The 20487-nt window shown below is 44.4% G+C and overlaps 2 protein-coding genes across 4 annotated transcripts in view; both read left to right on the top strand.

Annotated features, from left to right (window-relative positions):
* The first annotated feature begins 79 nt into the window (after positions 1 to 79).
* NUDT21 (nudix hydrolase 21) lies at positions 80 to 7468 on the top strand. Its single transcript, XM_054840656.1, has 7 exons — positions 80 to 322; positions 2500 to 2700; positions 3939 to 4002; positions 4658 to 4747; positions 5411 to 5486; positions 5856 to 5970; positions 7179 to 7468. The coding sequence occupies exons 1-7, from the start codon at positions 207 to 209 to the stop codon at positions 7198 to 7200; spliced, it is 684 nt and encodes a 227-aa protein (XP_054696631.1). The 5' UTR covers positions 80 to 206; the 3' UTR covers positions 7201 to 7468.
* A 1588-nt stretch (positions 7469 to 9056) lies between these two features.
* AMFR (autocrine motility factor receptor) overlaps positions 9057 to 20487 on the top strand; it is a 29650-nt gene continuing 18219 nt past the window's right edge. The window contains exons 1-5 of one of the 3 annotated variants that reach the window (XM_054840652.1): positions 9058 to 9406; positions 10976 to 11068; positions 12984 to 13148; positions 15596 to 15748; positions 20007 to 20047. In XM_054840652.1, the coding sequence (XP_054696627.1) occupies positions 9167 to 9406; positions 10976 to 11068; positions 12984 to 13148; positions 15596 to 15748; positions 20007 to 20047 (692 nt within the window). In that variant the 5' untranslated portion in view covers positions 9058 to 9166. Of the gene's footprint in view, positions 9407 to 9815; positions 9957 to 10975; positions 11069 to 12983; positions 13149 to 15595; positions 15749 to 20006; positions 20048 to 20487 lie in introns of those variants that run through there. The other 2 variants (XM_054840654.1, XM_054840653.1) reach the window with 2 other exon arrangements.

Here is a 20487-nt window from a genome sequence, read left to right as displayed (position 1 = left end):
GAGCGGGCAGCTGCTTCTCCCCCCCCGGTGCGGAGGTGCTGGGGGAGACAGAGCGGCTCCTCTCTATGGTCGGCACCGGAAGTGCGGCGGGCGGTTCCGGTGGGGCGGCGCGCGGAGGGAGTGCGGCCTGGCGGGGAGGTTAATGGCGGACGCGGTTCCCGCCGCCGAGCACTGACCGCTCCCTCGCCGCCTCCCGCCGCGCCGCCATGTCCGTGGTGCCGCCCAACCGTTCGCAGACCGGCTGGCCCCGCGGGGTGAACCAGTTCGGGAACAAGTACATCCAGCAGACGAAGCCGCTCACGCTGGAGAGGACCATCAACCTGTGAGCGCCGCCTCGGGCCTGCGCGGGCCCGGGCCTTGCCCCCGCCCCGTCCCGTCCCGCTAGCGAGCCCTTCCCCGCTCCCTCAACAGCCCTGGGGCAGCCTGCGGGAGGTTTTTCCTCAGCAAGGGCCGCCCGGGGTCCGGGCCCTCCGCCGGCCGGGGGGCTGAGGGGAAGGCGGCGGAAGAGCCCGGTTCGAGGCGAGGGGTCTGCCCCCCCCCCTTACAAGGCCGTGCTGTTAAGCTGTGAAGCTCCTCGCTGTAGGATACTGGGGGCACTGAAAGCTTGCCAGCCATCGGGGGAATGTGGAGCGTTTAGCGTATGTGCTTTAGTGTATAGAAGCAGCATCTGGTGCGGGAGGTGTGAACCCCAAGTAGGACAGCTGGGGAGTATTTAGGTGTGGGGGACATCATCCAGCTTCTGGTCTGCTCTGCTTTTGGTGGCAGAGAGAAGCAGGCCTAGGTGGGACGTGGGCTCCCCCAGTGTGGTCAGTAGGATGGGGTTAGGGGTGCGGGGGTGCCTTGTGTGGTGCAGGGCACCGTGCTTAACACCCAGAGTGGCTCCTGCCGGAGAAAATGTTACTGCTGTCATAAATAAAAATTATTTCTTAATAAATATTTACTTGCCTTATATGAGAAGCCTTATACTTTAGCTTCGTTTAGTAAACTCTGATGGATGCGTACATCTGTCAACTTGCAGAAACAGCAAATGCTCACTGTCACAGTCAGTACGAAATTTTAGCTATTAATCGCAGACTCATGTATTTTTTTTGGCTGAGTTTATTCACAGTTAGTCATGTGGAAGTTCAAATATGATCTTCAGAGATTGGAATGTTTTTATAGTGTTTCTGAAGAAAAGACTCAGCAGGAAGCTGTGTTATTGGCATCGACTTTTTTTTTTTAAAGTATAGGCTGAGGGTTTTGATGTACAGATTAATGCGCCCACATTAGTATAGTATGGGTTAGCGTAGTAGATTATTAATAAAGAGATTTGTGTATCTAAAAATGGAAATGAATGGGAAAAGAAATGTTGATGGTTCTAAGATGTAAGTGAAAGGGAGGGGGAGCTTGATAATAAATGAATCTGCAGTTAGGAAACTGGTTGTTTTGGCTCACTTGTGTTCATGAGAAAGAGCTCAAACAGCTGCAACTGGCTTGTGATTTTGCCACAATGAGGAAAATTTGAGGGTGGGGAGAGTGTGTGCTACTTAAATTGGACATGATTAAGTATTGTGGAAAGAATACACGGTGAGATGCATCTCAAGGAAAAAGTTTGCCATGAAATCAGTCGTGTATTCTGGTAATTCCATTGCTGTATGCCACAAGTCAATAAAACCACAGTGATAACTTGTTACTGCTCTGCCCAGAACCCATTTTCCTCTCACTTTTGACTTACCCTGATGATCCTGACTTCCCTCCAGGCCTCGTGCCATCAGATCTCTGTGTTACTTGGATTTTGTTATCCAGTAACGCTTTTCTATTGCTGACTGTGCTGTCTAGGACTGACCAATTTCTTGCCTAAGCTTTCTTTTCTTTTCTGACTCTTCTCAGTCCCTCTCACCTGGAGAATTTTCTCAAATTTCTACTTTGCTGTCACTGGGGAATGCAGAGGTCCAACACCTAGCTCAACAGAGTGATCTGCTCGCGCTCTTGATCTTACCCCAGGCTCCCGGCCCTGTGCTTACACATTCTGCATTTCTGCTCTTATGCGATCCAGATGTCTGATTTCCCACTTCAAAATAAAACCACTTCTAACACTTTAGTTCTCAGGCTCTTATTACTTCTGCAGAAAAAAAAAACCCCGCTGTCTGTGCAGCTTCCTTCCTTCTCAGCAGAGCTTTTCTCTCCTGTCCCTTTCCCAGCTCCTCTCAGAGCCTTTTCTCTGTGGTGTGGAGATCAAAGAGGGTGGCTGTTGAATCAGAGTTGCTGCTGGTTCTTCTGGCCTCCTTTCCTTTTGACTCAGCACCACACTAGTATTTTGGTCAGCAGGACTTTCTGCGCTTGCATGTATCGTAGTGCAGACCTCCGTGTGATAGGGGCCCTGGAAATCACACACACTTCTACGAATGAGTTACCGTTCCATCAAGCACAGAAGGTTCTGCCTAAGGGTGGATGCTCTGTCATAGTGATTTAAATTTAGATTTCTTGTTCTGCAGTAACATATTTTCTTCCCCCTTACAGATATCCTCTGACAAATTACACTTTTGGTACGAAGGAACCCCTCTATGAGAAGGACAGTTCCGTGGCAGCTCGGTTTCAGCGCATGAGGGAAGAGTTTGACAAGATTGGCATGAGGCGGACAGTGGAAGGGGTGCTGATTGTACACGAGCACAGGTTGCCCCACGTGCTCTTACTGCAGCTGGGTACAACTTTTTTCAAGCTGTAAGTGTCTGTTTCCTGAATGTAACTTTTAGTTTAACTTTATTGTCACAGACCACTAAACATACGGGCTACAGGTTAAAGCATGACTAACTGATAGATATTTTGAATGACATTCATTTGTTGCAAAGACTTAATCTGGGAAAACTTTTTTGAATGGTGGGGTTTTCATCTAAAGTGTATTTGACTCTGCTCATGAGAGAGGTAGAACTGACTGGAAATCTTAGTTACGCTGCATCGCTATGGTAATATCCTGTTTAAAACTTGTTATCAGTAGTTAGTGTGTTGTACTTACATTGTGGAAGCTGTTATGCTTAAATAGAGTTATGCTATGGCTGCAAAAATGGTAACGTGAAGCTCAAGGCATAAACCCCAGTAAATGCAGAATATTTGTTTACAAACTGCAGGGTGAGCTGGGTGCAGCAAGAAAAGTAGGCATCTGAATTTGAGAAAATTGCCTCAGTTCTCATAGTTATCACTGCTGAAGTGAAATTCTAGTATTTGGATCATGTGATAGTAGTGATGGTGGTGGTGCTTGTTTTCTTTTTTAAACTCAATGGGCTTGACTTGTCTCAAGTTATTCTGTTTGTGTTCTTGGTCTTATGTTTTTAACATTTATATTGTTTGTTCTGAATTCTATGTGTGAGAAATTGTTTTTTTTAAAATTCACATTCTTTTTTGACATCTTGATTTAGGGGATGTTTGTGGACAAAATAGGCTAGACTCTAAAGTTTTGCAAAACTCTGTAATGGTGAAAATGTGGGCTTAGGGTTGGGTTTTGTGTTTTTTTTTCATTAACCTTGCATCAAATGCAGGATGGTTCTCTACATGAGTTTTATTTTCTTCCTGTGTGCTTCAGTGAGCACTGGTTTTGAGATAAGAACAGATATGGTCAGTATTTGTAATTCTTTCTTCAACTTCTGGTGGTTTTATATTATTGTTAAAACTTTACCTTTTAAGTCTCCCAGTTATTATCATGTATATTGTTAGACTTTGTCCTGCTAAAGTTAAAGTATTTTATATAATGTGGGGGGGGTTTTAAGGGACATAGAGTAGCTGCGGTGTTGGTGAAAGCTGTCCTACTGTCTTCAAATTCAGCAAAGTTAGATTTGGAACTTCTGACTTAGGAGCCTTGAGTGAATTTGTAACTCCCTGACTGGAAGCACATCCCAACTTACCTGTGAAAGTCTGTAAATACAATGAAATGTAACTTTAGCTTTCATCATTGATTATTTTAACAGACCCGGGGGTGAACTCAATCCAGGGGAAGATGAAGTAGAAGGGCTCAAACGCTTAATGACAGAGGTCTGTTTTCTTTTGTTATGTTGCTATACCAGAATGTTGGATTATTTTAGAGTTATCAGAATAAGACAAAGCATTAGTCTCCTTATTGCTTCTATTATTTTGATGCTTTTGTGATGTTCTCGGGTAGTTAAATGAAAAGTTAGGGCTTTATTTGTTATCTGCATGATGAGTGTGACCTACTCACTGCTCCAGCCCTGTGTTCATTTGCAGCTTGGCCTTTTGGCTGCCTTCAGGCAAGTGAGTGTGCAGATGGGCAACAAAATATGTCGTGGAGCACAACTAATGAGGACTTTCCTTTGAGATAGTCTTCCCAATGCACCAGTTAACCTTCCATGCTCTCCACATAGCCTAAATTAATTCTGTTGAGTAGCGTAATGTTGCATTTCAGTCTTCCCGTTGGTCTGATGGGACTCAGTTCAACTGAATACAGCATGGAATTTGAAATGCTGTTGAAAGTGTCCTTGTCCTGTCAGGTGAGGCTTTTACTAAGAAGTGTCACTTTATACAAAAATACTCTATTAAAAGCTGGTCCAGAGCACTTCTTGAGTTAAATCAGACCCATATTACAGCAAGTCTTCATGCTTCCAGTGTATGTTTTCTAAAAAAGATTGACTTGGGGTATTTAGAGTTTTGACTATAACTGGGTTTTTGGTAGATACTGGGTCGTCAGGATGGTGTTCAGCAAGACTGGGTGATCGATGACTGCATTGGTAACTGGTGGAGACCAAACTTTGAACCTCCACAGGTGAGTGCTCATGTTGACTTTCATCTTCTTCAGTCAAGTATGGACTGTTCTTCCTAAGGCCTTCAACCTAACAGTTGGGCTTTTTTGAGTACCTGCCGCATGAGCAGTTAGTTTTTTCTGGTTTTTTACCTGTTTCATCTCCTTTCCGAGAGAGAAACTACAAACTTTTTCTTGTGGAAACTCCCCTCTCCCTCCTCACACCCATCCTGATGGATGAGAAACCACTGGATGTCATAGATTCCAGTCCCGTGCTGAGCCAGACACACCATTTAAATTCCTGTTGTAGCCACAATGGAAACTCTTGCGCTGCTGCATGTGGAACAGATGCTCTGGAAATAAAATAGTCTCGCTGCCCTATTTCTAAATGCTTTAATACTGAAAATAGTTGCTCAGTTTGCTGTAACGTATTTCTGTCTTACTGGGTCGTTTTAACTGCTCGTGAGTATTGGTGCCTCTTTAGATCCTGTCAATAGTTGTGACAGCAACAGCATTCCTTTCTGAGTACTTTCTTATAAAAGTGGTTTTCATTATTTGATGCCATGAAAGAACAATATATGACATGTTGAAAGCTCGCACAGTGCTTGATAATTTATAAAGTAGCACTTAAGATCACGCAATATTTTCGAAGCTCTGTACAACCAATTTTTGTTGGTTTTCTTCCAGTATCCCTATATCCCAGCTCACATTACAAAACCAAAAGAGCACAAAAAGCTTTTCTTGGTCCAGCTTCAAGAAAAGGGTAAGTGTTTGTTTGTAACAAAGGACTGTATTTATAACAATGTCTAACTGCTTGCATTTCATGCAAGGAAATGTGGTAGCGAGTTTTGTGTTCATCTGCTTGCAGTTGTTTATAGTTGATCACTACAGAAGTTAAATGCTGGTATCAGTTTTGAAGGTAGGTGATCCTTTGAACAGGAATTCCTAGAAAATGCTCGTCCTTGCTCCTGCATCACTGTACAGCATATGAACCCCATATTTAACTGGAAAAGGAATAAACCCGCTATAGTGCTCTATGTAGTGATCTTGTTTTGAGGTGTGTGTGGAGCAGGGATGCCTTGGCTGAATGTGTGGTGGTTTTTCTTATTAATCAACTTGCATTTGTTTTTAGCCTTGTTTGCAGTCCCAAAAAATTACAAGCTGGTTGCTGCACCGTTGTTTGAGCTCTATGACAATGCACCAGGATATGGACCCATTATTTCCAGCCTTCCTCAACTTTTGAGCAGGTATCTTATGATTTATTTGTATTACAGTTCTTGGGAACACAGTTGCCATGGGAAACCAGAGCAAGGCTAGGCGCTACAGAAACCAACTGTGAAAAGGTTGCAGCTATCCCAAAGAGCTTAGAATCTACCTCAGACAAGATGCGATGGACAATTTAGAGGCACTGATCGCAACTTGCTAGCACCAAAGTGCTCTTTGGCAGTTGTAGCAAAGGAAAACGTGAAAGATAATGAGGATGAAGCTGTACGCAGGGTAAGGAACAGCTTCTCGTAAGCTTTAGGGACAGCGCGAGAGCGAAAGCCAAGATGTGTGTTTGAAGCACTGAATGAGGTGTGCATGTTATCACAGCTTTGTGCTAATTAAATGTGGTACGTGTAGTGTGCTTATAACACAAGTATCTGTAGGGACAGCTGTGTTTTTTCCTTCCTTTTCCCAGAGTACACAGTCTTTGGCTTTCTTACCCAAAAAGAGCTTGTACCTCAGGTCTCCAGAGCTCAGTAGTCTCACTGGTTTCTGTTACTTACCTGCTTTGATGAAAAAAGTCTGTTAGCAGAATGTCAGCCCATAACAGGCTTGTATCATGCTGTGGGATTTTTTTTTCTCTATCTAGTCCCAGTTTTGGCAGTTGTAGCTAGGGGGGCTTCCCACTCCTCCTGCTCTAAAGACAGCAGATACGTTCTCCAGCAAAACACTGTTGTGCAGCCAAATGCCAGTTTGGTACCAGTGTGACAGACACATCCAAGGGATGGACATCTGGAAGTTGCGATGGATGATTGCTTTCACTGTGTGAACGCTGTTTGTTGTGAAACCTAGTTGAGAAGTTAGTGGTTCTGTTGAGTATGTCCCCACGTTACACTTGGGAGTGTAGAAGGTTCGCCCTGATAGCAGAGATGCTGTGAAATAGTTGCTGGTGGGGAAAAGTCACTCTCACTGGTATTTGCATGTCCATGAAGCTCTCTTCAGAGATGAAATGTTAATAATTAGTTCTTCTGTAACCTTAAGAGACTGTCGTGCAAAGCTAGTGTAGGATTGGCTGTTAAAAATGATGCTTCTTGCTACACTATCAAGCTGTCATTAAAAATGATGCTTTTGTTCTGTCGACTGGAGGCTTATCAAGGGCGGAAACAAAACATTTGCTTACTTATTCAAAAATGTCACTTAAATAAAAAGAATGAAAATTCCTCACTTGGTATAATCCTTTCAATTTTAGGTTCAACTTTATTTACAACTGAATTCCTGTATACCTGAAGAGTCTGATAGAAGAAGCCGTCTCTGTGAGCACAGCTTTAAAATGTAGAGAAAAGAATAAGTGTGACACAAGGATTTTTTTTTTAAGTCATTCTTTTCCTGAAGGCCACTAAACTTTCTATTGTATGAATAGAGAAGTGAATCTCAACTGTTTAGGTAGTGGGATGGCAATGTGATACCAGTGTTTTAATCAATTTTCATTGTAATACTCACCAAATTTTTTTTGTACAACATTAAACAAAATGGTTAAGATTCTGTTTGTCTTGGGTTTGGTGTTTTGTTTTTTTTTTTTCCCTGCTGTAGTTGTCTCCTACCTTTAGGTACATATTTTAAACTTTATTACAGAAGATGTTGGAAACAAGAGGAGGACCTCACTCGTTCGGGGACCGTTCAGATGCTCTCATCTGCATCCCTGAGCTGAGAGTTAGTCTGAGGGAGAGATTAAACAGTATAAGTAGGTGCAATATAATTTTGTCTTTTTCTTACCTTAAGAGAACAGAGTTGTTTTGAGGGAGAGTGAGTACTTAGAGGCAAGCATAGCCATTGTTCAACGCTTACCAGAACTGATGTGGAAGCGTTACTATTTGTACAAGGCGTGGTGGAGATACAAGGTGTATCTTCTCACTCTTCATCCCCTTAAGAAGATAATACCTCAGCAAATTCTGTTGCACTGGCCCAAGATCCAGTTAAGATATGGAAAGTGAAATTCATTTTATATATTTTTCTATAGCTACAGGACAGAATTTGGATCACGTTGAAATGTTTTGCTAATGCCACAGTGGTTCAATGTTATGCCGAGCTGTTGTAGTAGACCAGTGTGCTGTGTCATGCTGTAAGGGATGCCCATACTTCTGCTTTTTCTCCTCAACATTTCAGTCTCTTGCAGGTAGTAAATATCAACTTTATAGTTTTGGATTTTTACATGCTTGGCTAAACATCAATTCCAGTTGGATGTGTCGCTTCCTAATGCCTTTAACCTTCCCTAGTTTTGCTTAATAACTCTTTAAAAGACTTTTTTTTCCAAATTCTGTCTCTGACCAGAAGATGCACTGTTGTTTGTGCATTTATGAAGGCATCGTTGGGGAGCGCATACTGCCAACAGAACTGAAGCTTGCCAAAGTGCTTGGTTCTGTTGCCAGACGTACTGGTAAGCTACGTGCGGAACAATTGCGACAGCATGGTGCTTCAGTCAAATTGAAGCTGTGCGGTATGGGACCGATACTGAAAAAATAATGGTAGGGCTGTTCACTTTGGTCCTATGGATGGAAGGCCTGGATTATGGTTAGCAAAATGTATGGTTTCTTAGGTATCTGCCAGATAGGAAAAATAAAGCTGGCAGGGGTGTGTAGAAGGGAAGTGAGGGAAGGTGGGGGCTGGGAAGTCAGGTGGCACAAGAACAACAAGCAGCAGAGCAGTGCTGTCAAGCCCTGGCATTTAACAGCATCCCTCATCTTCCATCGCTGCATGCTAGTTTGAGAGGCTGATTTTTGTTCCAAGCTACCTGTGAAAAAGTGCTGCAAGCTCAGTATCAGCTCCCTGCTTTTGCCTTTGACTACGTGCCGTGCGTTTCGGGGCTGTCGAAGGAGAACCCCTCTAATTTCCCGCACACACACCCCGCTCCGCGGAGGCTGTCCCAGGACCGGGCAGGCTGCCGGGACGCGGAGCGTTCCCCTGCCGCGGGGCAGGGCGGGGGGGATCCGGCGCTTCCCGCAGCTGCCGGGGCCGGGTTGGAAGCACCGCCCCGGCCGTGACTCAGCGCGCAGGGAGCGGTTCGTGACGGGGCGGGGTGTGTGTGTGTTTGGGCCCATTCCCTTCCCCAGGCCTCCGGGGGGGCGGCCCGGCCCGGCCCCGGGGAGGGGCGGCGGCGGGGCGGGCGTTAGGCCGCAGGAGCCGGGGGAGCGCGGCACGCCGGGGCCGAGGCGGCGGCCGGGCGGCGGCGAGGGCTCCGCGATGCCGCTGCTGTTCCTGGAGCGCTTCCCCTGGCCCAGCCTCCGCACCTACACGGCGCTCAGCGCCCTGGCCCTGCTGGGCACCGGCCTCAGCGCCTACCGCGCCCTCAGCCAGGCCCCCGGCGGCGCCCAGCCGGACGGCGGGGCGGCAGACACCGAGCTGACCGAGCCCCTGCGCCGCGGCGGGCCGCGGGTCCTGGACGTCGCTTACTACCTGCTCTCCGACAGCCTCTGCGTCTGGGTGAGCCTGGGGCGGCCGGGCGGCGGCGGGGCCTGCGGGCCCGGCCGGGCGGGTGGCGGCTGAGCCCGGCGGAGAGGCGGTGTGGGCCCCGCGGCCTGCCAGGGGACCGGAGGCGGCCGGCGCGGCCTCTGCCGGCTCCTCACCGCGGGTGTCCCCGTCCCCCCCCTCGCCGGGTTCGGAGGGGGTTGTTTCCTTATGGTTGTTTGAAAAGCGCTCCCTGAGCGGTTTTGCCGCTTCAGAGTAAAGAGGGGACTCGGCCGGGCGGGCAGCCCGCTCGGGGCCGGGGGATGCACCCCCCGCCCTCCCCGGGCCGCTGCCGCCTTTCCTGCCTGCCCTGGCCGGGGTGATGGGGCTGCGTGAAAGCCGAGCGCCCTAGAAGTTCAGCTCGGCGCTTGTGCTTGTCCCTGGGCCTCCCCCTCTCGCCGTGAGCGGGTTCGGGGTGAAGCTCTGGGGAGCGTTTTGCTGCGGTGCCTGGTGTGGGTGCTGCACTGGCACTTCTGGAAGCACTGCCTGTCCTGCTCAGCTAGAAACCTTTGTGAGACACTGTCAGGTATTCAAGCCCAAGCTTTGCCTTCTTTCTTTAAAGTTTAAAGTCATGCAGGTAAGAGGAGGCATTCTCACCACTTAAGAAAAAAAAAAATTCTGTAGCCCTTTAAACCCAAACCTGGCAATGGTATATGAATCTTGGCTCACTAACTTCTGTAGTTGAAATAAAGGCTCAACAAGAGGTATCGAAAACCTAGCTGAGTCGTTGCTGTTGAGCTTTTCACGTGTGTCAGTCAAAGGTGGTGTTGGCTGGACACCTGCTTTACAACGTGTTTGCTTGACTGAGGCGCTGATTCTTGAATATACTGAACACATTGAACCTGTTGAAACTTGGTCTCAGAACCTTAAATTAAGAGCACTGGCAAAGTTGATTGTATGTCCTTTAGAAATGACAGGGTGAGGCCGCTTCATCAGCCCCCCCCCTCCCCTTTTTAGTGTTCTGCATAGGTCAAAAGTTAATTACAAGTGGTGGTGTCAAATGTGAGCAGCAGTTTTCCTGGGCCCATGTGTTCTGCTCCTTGCTGCTTTGCTTTAAAGCAGCTTCCCAAGAAGGATTTAAGCAGTGTTGTTACAGAAGGGGTGTGTGTTATTCAGTATGTTTCGAGACAATGTCTGAATCTTGTTCCTGTAACAACGCATTCAAACTGGAGTTTTCTCATCTGCTGTATGTTAAACAAAACGAGCATCTCGGTGATCTGTAAGTTTTGTCTCCATGTTCCTTGGCACTAGGAATTGCTAATCTATATAAAACAATTTACCGTGAGAAGGTAGGTTGGTTTGTTGGATTTGCTGGTGTATCAGACTGACCGTGTTAGTAGTTCTAGAAAAAAGTTAAGTGACTTATCAGCTACTGTATGTGTCTTGGAAGAGGCCAGGCTTAAATTTCACCAAAAAAAAAAAAAGGCAACTAAAACTATTCTGTGAACAATGGTAGGTTTTGTTAGACTCGTTCTTTGCACTTCTCTCTCTCCCTTTCTAAATAGGGCAAAAGTATTCATTGCTGACTGCTTTATTTCTTTCCAGGTGCTAGTGAACACTGCCTGCTGTTTTCTGATGTTGGTTGCTAAGCTAATCCAGTGCATGGTGTTCGGTCCTCTTCGTGTCAGTGAGAGGCAGGTAAGACAGCTATTTGTTGCCTTGGATATCCATGGTGGTTCAGAATTTCTTGGTGTACGTCCGGTGTGGTTTTCTATGTGGAGTGGCGTGGAAGTACACAAGAAAAGTACGTTTTAAAAGAGCTGAAGTCTTACAATTATACTTCTCACCTTTGGAAATGCTGTCCAATAAAACCATATAGAAATCAATCTGCCAAAGAAGCCCTTCATGGTTAGCTAGGATATCCACAGCCACAAGCTTCCAGTTTATTGCTGAAGAGAGCTTTTCTTTTTCATCATTGCTTTTGTAATTTATAAACTTATAATCAACTTTCAAATCCTGCTTCCTTAATGAACCTTGTCAGGTTTCTTACAGGTGCACCCTCATTTCAGAATAAAGTGTTCTTCTGTATTCAGTTTGCATTTGGCAGCATTTCTCTGTTGTGTATCGTAGGTAGTTATCAGCGCTGGTAGTCTGAATTCTCTCTTGTACCTTGTTTTGTGCCTCGACTGCTGGAGAAATGCTTTCCATCCTCAGCCACAGAGTAGATGGTTTATCTGCCCTTGGGTTTAAGAGGGAAAAGGCAGGCATATGCCTGGAGAAAGGAGGTAAGCAGGGCTGAAAACTCAAGCTGTTTAGTCCTGCTCTTGGGCTAGGTGAGAATGTTTTTAAAAATTCAGCAGGGGAACCATTAAAGCTTAGGCTTTTTAAAAATTCTGCAGAAAATAAAAGCAGCAGCAGTGGTTTGAATAGTATCTGTATTTTTTTTTTTTTTTTAAAAGAAATGCAGATGCATAAGTTACTCTGTGTAAATGCAATACCAGTGACTTGGAGAGTGCTTGTATATTAAAACAAAAAAGTGTATAAATGCAGTTTTTTAGGAAAAATGGGGATTTTTTGATGTGTGGAACCGAGGCACATAAAGCTTCATTAATAGCCATGGATCTCTCAAAGCTGGTTGTATTTGTGATTCATGCCCTGTAGAGCCTCCAAGTGAAATGTATTAAAAACAAGGCACTGTCAAACTGCATTGGGCCAGGCTTTTTTTCCAGCCCGTGTTGACTGTAAGGATGTGGAATTCTAACCAGAGATAATTTCCAGGATGTTCTCTATCCTCTTAAAAACTGAAGTGAAAAGCAGTAACAGTGAGGATCCATGTGCATTTGGATAATGGGAGTATGCTTCAGTTCTCATGTAAAGGAAAGCCAGTTATTAATGTTGGCGAGCCAAAAATGGCAGCATCATGAAGGAATTCTGGACCTGTCTTAACTAAACTCCTGGTGATTTCATCATGTTCTTTAACAAAACATTTTATTTCATAAATTTTTTTTATCCCCAGCAAGCTGGCTTGCTTGAGACCATCATATTGTTTCTTTCACACTGCATGTGCGTGGGAATAATTTTTTTTCATTGCTCATCCATTTTATTCTCCACTGTAGGCATTGTGCTTTTTAAGAGCAGACTTTGTCATCTTTTCTTAATCATCCGCACTTTTTGACAGGTTTTTGGAAGCAAGATGCTAGGCTGTTTGGGCATCTTGTATATCTAACCGTGGCTGTGGCTCTAGCAAAGAGAACTTGGTCTTTGTGGGGCAGCAGCCATGTTGTTTGGGTGTGGAGAATCAAGCTGAGATCAAACTTGTTTTGTGCTGAGAAGTTTTAGAAGTGTGGCAGGAAACTACGTTGTGTGCTGTGTTGCACGGTTATGGTGGTACAAAAAATTAGATACTAAGGACCACTAATATTTCTAATATGTTTTTAATTCAGTAAGGGTAACAAATACTATTTGAGATGTGTTATGCAGCAGGCATTTGCTAACGTATTGTCGCATTTCTACTTCTATCTTTTTTTAAACTTTATCTTTTGCCCTCCCTCTCTCCCCTGCACGTGGATTGGTCAGTGCCTTCACTACAGTAACCAAATGTCTTCCTTGACAGCATCTCAAGGATAAATTCTGGAATTTCATTTTCTACAAGTTCATCTTCATTTTTGGCGTGCTGAATGTTCAGACAGTGGAAGAAGTGGTGATGTGGTGCCTCTGGTTCTCTGGACTTGTGTTTCTTCATCTTATGGTTCAGCTCTGCAAGGATCGCTTTGAATATGTAAGTTTTGATTATTGCATGTCTTTTGGGACATGCAAATTCTGTTTCTGGTTCTGGCAGTGGCTCATGATAGGTTGCAAACAGATCATTTAGACCTTTTCCTCACCCTGCGGTGCCAAACACGTGCACCTCCCAGGAGCTTCAAATACTTGCTTTAAAGCACAATGTCAGTCTTACTCCTTCAGTGGAGCTGAAGGTACTTATTTTCTTTGATAAATTGCTCCTTATATGTGCCCTGTAATTACTATTACATAACTCCGTGAGACAACTTCATAGCTTTCCTTAGTGAAGAAATCTTGACAGCAGAACGTCCCGTAGATCGGTGCCCTTTGGTCCTGGTCCATAAAGCCTGCTTCTGCGGATTCTGTGCTCAGGTTTCAAGCTCGTTTACATCTAACAAATGTAGACTGCTGATGTCTTTACAACTTTCTCTGTAAGCTGTATCCCAGGTTCTGTTAATACCAGCAATAAATTCAGTAGAGATGCAGAAGTTGAAGTCTCGACAAGCAAGAGGGAACTGGAATTTGAACAGTAAATCTTGCCCTTTAAATGTCTATGATGCACCTGTATTTTCCTCAGCTCCTCTGTCCTGGAATAAAAGTTGAACTAAATTGAATCCATGATTTCCTTTTGGTAGCTCTGTGCTTTGCAATTTCTTTTTATTACTATCCAGTAAGGTCTGTTAATTCACAAGTAGCTAAGCACTAAGCTTGAAACTAGATGGGTTGGGGTTAGGAAAATTGAGACAGAAGTGAACAAGACAGTCATCTGGTATTTTTAGTGTTGTTCAGAAAGCTGTAAAAGAACAAAGCTCACGTGGGAATAAATCCTTATTTGTCCTGGTTTCGGCTGGGATGGAGTTAATTTACTTCCTAGTAGCGGGTATAGTGCTGTGTTTTGGATTAGGATGAGAATACTGTTGATAACACGCTGATGGTTTGGTTGTTGCTGGGCAATGTTTACCCCAAGTCAAGGACTTTTCAGCTTCTCGCCCTGCCCTGCCAGCGAGGGGCTGGGGATGCACGAGGAGTCGGGAGGGGACATGGCCGTGACAGCTGACCCAAAGGGCTATTCCATACCATATGATGTCATGCTCTGTATATAACTGCGGGGAGGCTGGCTGGGGGTTTAGACTGCGGCTCGAGAACTAGCCGGGCATCGGTGGTCTGCGGGTGGCGAGCAATTGTGCTGTGCATTGCTTGTTTTGTATATTATTATTTATTATTATTATCATCATCTTCCTTTTCTGTCCTATGAAACTGTCTTTACCTCAACCCACGAGTTTTACTTTTTTTCCCCCCGAATTCTCTCCCCCATCCCTCTGAGGGGAGGGGGAGTGAACGAACGGATGTGTGGTGGTTGTAGCTGCCTGCCAGGTTAAACGATGACGTTATATTCCTTCTGCGTTCAAAGCATGTATCGTAGTTCTTTACTCAGGCAAATGGTACGTGTGTTATCTGCCTTGCAAAAGAATGTGGAACTGAACCAGATATAAACAAGGAAGAAAGAACCAATTTCAAAACGAAACGTGGGAGTCAACTTCATCAATCTGACCAGAGTGAAGTTTTGGGCAACTTTCTTCTTTTCCTGTTCTTTCTCATCCTGCCCTGAAAATAAGGGGATGGACCACCTAAATAGTTTGCCTCTTGGGTCATCTTTGATTTAGACAGCCTAGGTGTAGCCTACTGTTAAGGTAATTTAGAGAATTAATACATTGTGTATGCTATTGAGTGAGACAACTGTTTTCAGTAGACTATCCAGCAGTCTCTAGCTGCAAGTCAAATTTTTTAGGGAAATTTCTCTTTCTTCCAGAAGAAAATGACATTGGAAGAACTAGAGGCTGGAAGATAAAGCTGGACTAATTCAAATCAGCTGTAAGGTGAAAAATTGGCAGAACAATTATTTTCATTGCTCAAAGATTGTATATTAAGGTTGGGTGTCTTTCTAAAATGCGTATTTTAGAACAAGGCCAGGTTGGATGGGGCTTTGGGCAACCCGGTCTTGTGGAGAGTGTCCCTGCCCATGGCAGGGGGGTTGGAACTAGATGGGCTGTGAGGTCCCTTCCAACCCAAACCATTCTAGGATTCTGTGTTCATCCTAGGCAGATGCTGTGGATCTGATGCAGAAATCACCATGTGAGAAAGTGTCTGTGCTTTTCTTGCACAGATGATCCAAACATTAGATCAAATAATCTTCAGAATCCCTTCTGGCTTTAAAAGCCTGGTGAATGTAAATGACAACGAGATGAACGAGACTGGGATGGCATGTGGTTTTAGCTTTATTCTGCGTCATTTATTACTACGTTCCACGGTTGAGGTCATGAAATTGGTTTTATTCTAGAAAGCAGAAGATTTTCTTGAATGAGGACTTGTTTGGTGAGGTGAGGAAGGCAGGGTGGATGAAGTACTCCTTTAAACTTGTTCTGTATTTATGTATCTGTGTTGCAGCTTTCCTTTTCTCCTACCACACCCATGAGCAGCCACATCAGAGTCCTGACCCTGCTCATAGCCATGCTCCTGTCCTGCTGTGGATTAGCAGTCGTCTGCGGCATTATTGGCTCCACCCATGGCATGCACACGTTGGCCTTCATGGCAGCAGAGGTGAGACTTCATACATGTCGTGATTCCTGCTTTGCTTTTCATCCCTCACTTGGGGGTATCTTGGCACACGGTGGGTTTTCTTTTAGCTTCCCACAAGGAAGAAACTCTGAAGACGCAAGCAAGCCTTCCCCTGTGTTAGAGTTGCCAGATCTACATGCTTTCTTTCTTTAGAGATTAAAAAATCTTTGTCTGAAGAAGAGAATGAGAGGATAAATCTGTAAGATGATATTGAAGTCAAATGGCAGCTTATGAAAAAGTAATGGTTGTGCGTCATGAGCATTGTGAGAAGGGTTAGTTGAAATGGCCGCTAGAGAGAGGGAGAGAGTGTATATGAAAGTGTGATGTGCACCTCAGCCTGTTTCTTTGAGGTTGTATTCTCTATTTCATTCCTCCCAAAAAGGAATGAGACTGACATCCTTTCCTTAAGGCATACTCATGGGATTGGCTTACGTTTGTGCAGAGATGCATCTCAGCTGAGATGAGCAGCTCCTGTTTGTGCTCTCCTGAAACATTTGTAGCATGGAGTAAACATCAGTATGTTTGTGGAGTGAACATCAGTGTGTTTCTGAGGTTATGATGGGTTGTTGCACTCCTCCTGAGGAAGTGATAATCTTAAACAAAGAGGTGGTAACCAGTATAATTGCAAGTACGTTATGTTAGCACATCCTTAGTTTGGATAACAAGTAGCACGTAAGGTTTATTTTTCTCCTATCTTGAATTCATACTTGGAGTTAGTGAGGAGGAAAGAAAACAGTCAGCTGATAGTAGGAGAATATGATGCTGGTCACAGCACAGTTCAGTTATTACTTTTCCCTAAATACGAGAATACGCAAGGCCAGATTTGTAATTACAGAGTGGAAGGGCACTGAGGATCTGTCAGTGCCCCAATAGGTGGGGTCTTGTTGGTGTTGCGTCTCTTATCTTGGCTTGGCAGAAGGACGTATCAGCCTTGCACCAGCGTGGGGTAGGTTTATCAGGGAGCCTTGCAGTGCCGAAGTGTTGCCTTGTTAGCGCCGCGCCACGTGGTGGTCTAGGTGTTTTGGGTTGCAGGATGAGGCCCGGCTATTCATTTCAGCGGGAGCTGTTCTGTCTGCTTAGTAACAAAGGAGTGGCGCAGTCAGCGTAAGCGTGTGGTCCTCAGCCAAGCTGTGGGTCCGTGCAGCCTGCTGTGTTGCTGGTGGACAGCAGAGGAGGTTGCTGGGGAACGTATAGGAAAAGGTTTCCTACCCTGGCTTGCAGCAGCTGGCATTCGAGGATGTTCCTGAGCTGAGGGTTGCACAAGCCCGTTGGGTTTGATAGCCTCAGATGGACTCTGGAAAGTTGTCTGATTGTTTATTGAACTCATTTATACTTTGGCCTCTGCAATATCCAAAGGCATATTTAACTCGGCTTTGTGTACACAAAAGAGCTCTTTTAGTTGTTCTGAATCTTCTGTCTGATAATGTCCCTGGCTATCACCTAATACATTTAGGGTGAAAACCCACAAAAAATCATTCCCTGTTTACTCTTGTTCACACCATTTGTTGTTTTATAGACTTTTCTCCTGTTCCCCTTCTGACTTTTCTTCCAAGCAAAAGAATTATAATCTCTTTAACCTTTCCTCATATGAGATTATATCTCATATCCTAGTATCTCGCCCTTTCCTGAACCTTTTAAATGTGCCCTGTATGGGTTGGGTGACCACGAGTGGTTATTTAAGTGGAATAAAACATTTGGGTTTCTTTCTGTACTGGTATTAGCAGTGACACCTCGTGGCAGTCCTCAAGCTCTCAGCAAAAAACATTACATCTTGGAGACTAAAATGTTTTCCTGGCAGTGGCTTGCGTGATGCTGTTCGAGAGGGACACTGCCAAGTGTATTCCATTAGTGTGTATTTAATTACGTTAAGTTACATTAAGCTATTCATCTCTCTCCTGACTCTGCAAACATTGATTTAGCTTGATGCCTCACGGTTTTCAATAAAGCAATATGGATGTTTTTCTCGTGTTTTAGTTCGACTTCCCCTTGTTCTGAGCTGTTTGTCAGCGTTTTCTTTCCTGCAAGGGATGGATGTGAAATGTGCAAATGCCCAGAGAAGGTTGAATAAGAACAGTTTGTATTTTTGAGTAAACATTAAGGTTTTTTTGCCTTAATATATGGTATTTGAGAATTATAGTATAGCAAGTAATGTCCGGTCTGTCTGTCTTAGCACCTTTTTTTATTGTAAGAAAGAATTACTCCATTCTTATAGCAACCATCCTCTGATCCTGTTTCATATAGCTCAGTTAAGGCTGTATAATGATAGTGATATTCAAATCTTAGAATTGTACCGTACAGATAATTGTATATTTTCCTGTATAGCTTCTCATGCCATAACCGCTATTTTAGGGTTTGAGTGCCTTCAAGTCGTGTGCTAATTTACGTGAGTAGTACCTGCCAATATCACGGAGTCCCTGGAGGATAAGTGTGTGTGTGTAGTGGAACAGCAAGAGCTCTTGAGGCGTTGGCACTGAAAATGTCCTGCTATACATTTAGAACCTCAGATTATGGAATTGTGTAACTTGTGATGTAATATTGTACTTTCTACGAAGTATTTCTCATGGCAGAACATTGAAATGCATTTCTGGAAACAGTGGAGGAAGTAGAGACCAGTGCCTTGACCAAATTTGTGTTAGCTCGTTGTTTTAATTTTGATGCTGTTGCTGCCTCAGCACTAAGCAGTATAAATAATGTCTTGGCAACGAAATGGTGAATGAAAAGGGAAGTATTGAAATTCCACAGATTCCAAGTGCTGACTTTTAAGAAGTTAAAAGAGACTTTATGCCACGTGTACTGTTTTTGACACAAATTTCTGCTCAGTGGCATATCCACCCAGCAGCTCAGGTAATCGTTCTGTTTCACCCCTTGCACGGTTAGAATTTGGACGCATTTACTTTTTCTCTGTGGTCTGCTCAAAGCTTCTCCGTAGCCAAAAACCTCGTGTGAACAAGGTGTAGTCTCTTTCTGGTACCCACACGCGGAGTAACAGGAGACAGAAGAGGGTCTCATAACCTGCCTCGCAGGAGCAGCTAGTGTGCTAATTTAACTTTTTTATGAAAGATGTTTGCGATGAGAACAGCACGCCATGCTAGGTGACTTGCTGTCACCTTCTTGACTTTTTTTGGTGTTATTTGAATGATGTGTGTGTCTTACCCTGAAGCCCTGAGTTGGATAAAAGATTGCACTGGTTTTTAAATACAGGAATGCTTATTTTAAAGCCAGCTAGTAAACAGTTGGCCGATATGTTGGATATTAGTAAGGGTTAAATATGCATAGAAGCATTTTAAATGCTTTTTACAGATGGAAAAATTATTCAAACCAACTGTTTTCTTGCTATATTGGGAAGTTAGCTGTTTTGATAGTTCTGTGCTGTTTTTAATACTTATGCTGAAGGCATGCCATCAGAGCAGTCTTACAGAAATGGTTTCAGTTGCTCGTTATAAATCCCCTGCATCTTGGCATCAGTTGGCTCCTGCTAAGGACAGAGTAGTGTGGGCAATGTCTGAAGGGGGTTCATCCTGTCCCATTTTCTTTCGCTGGGAGGATACAACAAAGGGACGGGGCAGCGTGAGCCTGACAGATTAGAGAGAGGTGATGGGGCCGTGTTTCTTAGATGGTGAGAGCCCGTGGCAGTGTGGTTGGGTATTCTGGAGACAGTTCTTTCTGGTAACTCGTCTTTACACTTCTAATCTACTTATACTTTCTGATATACTCCGATTTTTTTTCTCTGTGCTTAGCCTAGAGAGGTAAGTATGATTAAAGAGAGAAGTTACTTTTGCACTGTTAACATCTCAGCAAAGGGGGGAAATTATTTGAAAGCGCTTCCATGGTTCTTCCTCAAATTCCTGCTACTATTCGGTTCTTCAGATTTTCTTGAGCAGTGGGATGAGGAGAGGTAGTGGTGGGATTGTGGTCTCAACGCTCACTGATAAGAATTGAAAAAGGTATGTCCTATGGGGTGGGGGAAAAAGTGAGACTTAACAGCAGTGATGCTAGTGGCTGCTCCAGGAGCATTGTGTGTTTGAGAACAATTTCTTCCATATTTGTTTATAAGCTTCATGTTTGTCACCTGTGTTTTGTGCACACAGTTGTTTATAGCGACCACTGGTTCACAGGCACTGGTGCAATAAATGCATTTTTTATTTTTAGCCCTTCAGCTCCTGCCTCTGAACTGCTATCCCTGCCAGAATGTTGTTTGTTAACTTAGCCTTTTTTTTTTTTCTTTTCCCCTCTTCCACAGTCTCTGCTTGTGACAGTCAGAACCGCTCATGTGATTTTACGGTGAGTACCTCATGTTTTGCAGGACGGTTGTTCAAGAAGGTAGTGCGTATAGCATGTTGATTTAAGAGGTGTACGTAATTACCTTGTTGAATTGCAAATGTGTATTTGGAGATGGGGTTAACTTTAGCCCGTACTGTCTTTAAGCATGAATTCTGCAATGCACGGATAGCTTTAGTGGGTACTAATAGCACGAGGATGGATTAAAATGGATTGGTGCTGCTGTATGAGGGTTGATATATGCTACTTCATGTTATCCTACTGGGTTTCTTTTAAGATCGTAATCCCTAGAACTTTTTCTTTGAAAAAGCAGCGTACATGTGTACCTGGAATGCACATGTGTATGCATATGTAGGACATGATGTGTAGCGCAGAACCTCTTTGCCTGGGTCACCATTGGCATTTCAGGTCTGTCACCCAGCTGTAATGCCTCACCTGAGAAA

The sequence above is a fragment of the Grus americana genome, chromosome 13, assembly GCF_028858705.1.
Source record: "Grus americana isolate bGruAme1 chromosome 13, bGruAme1.mat, whole genome shotgun sequence".
Classification (NCBI taxonomy): Eukaryota; Metazoa; Chordata; class Aves; order Gruiformes; family Gruidae; genus Grus; species Grus americana.
Note: the sequence above shows the minus strand (reverse complement) of the source record. Positions and strands in the feature narration are given on the sequence as shown.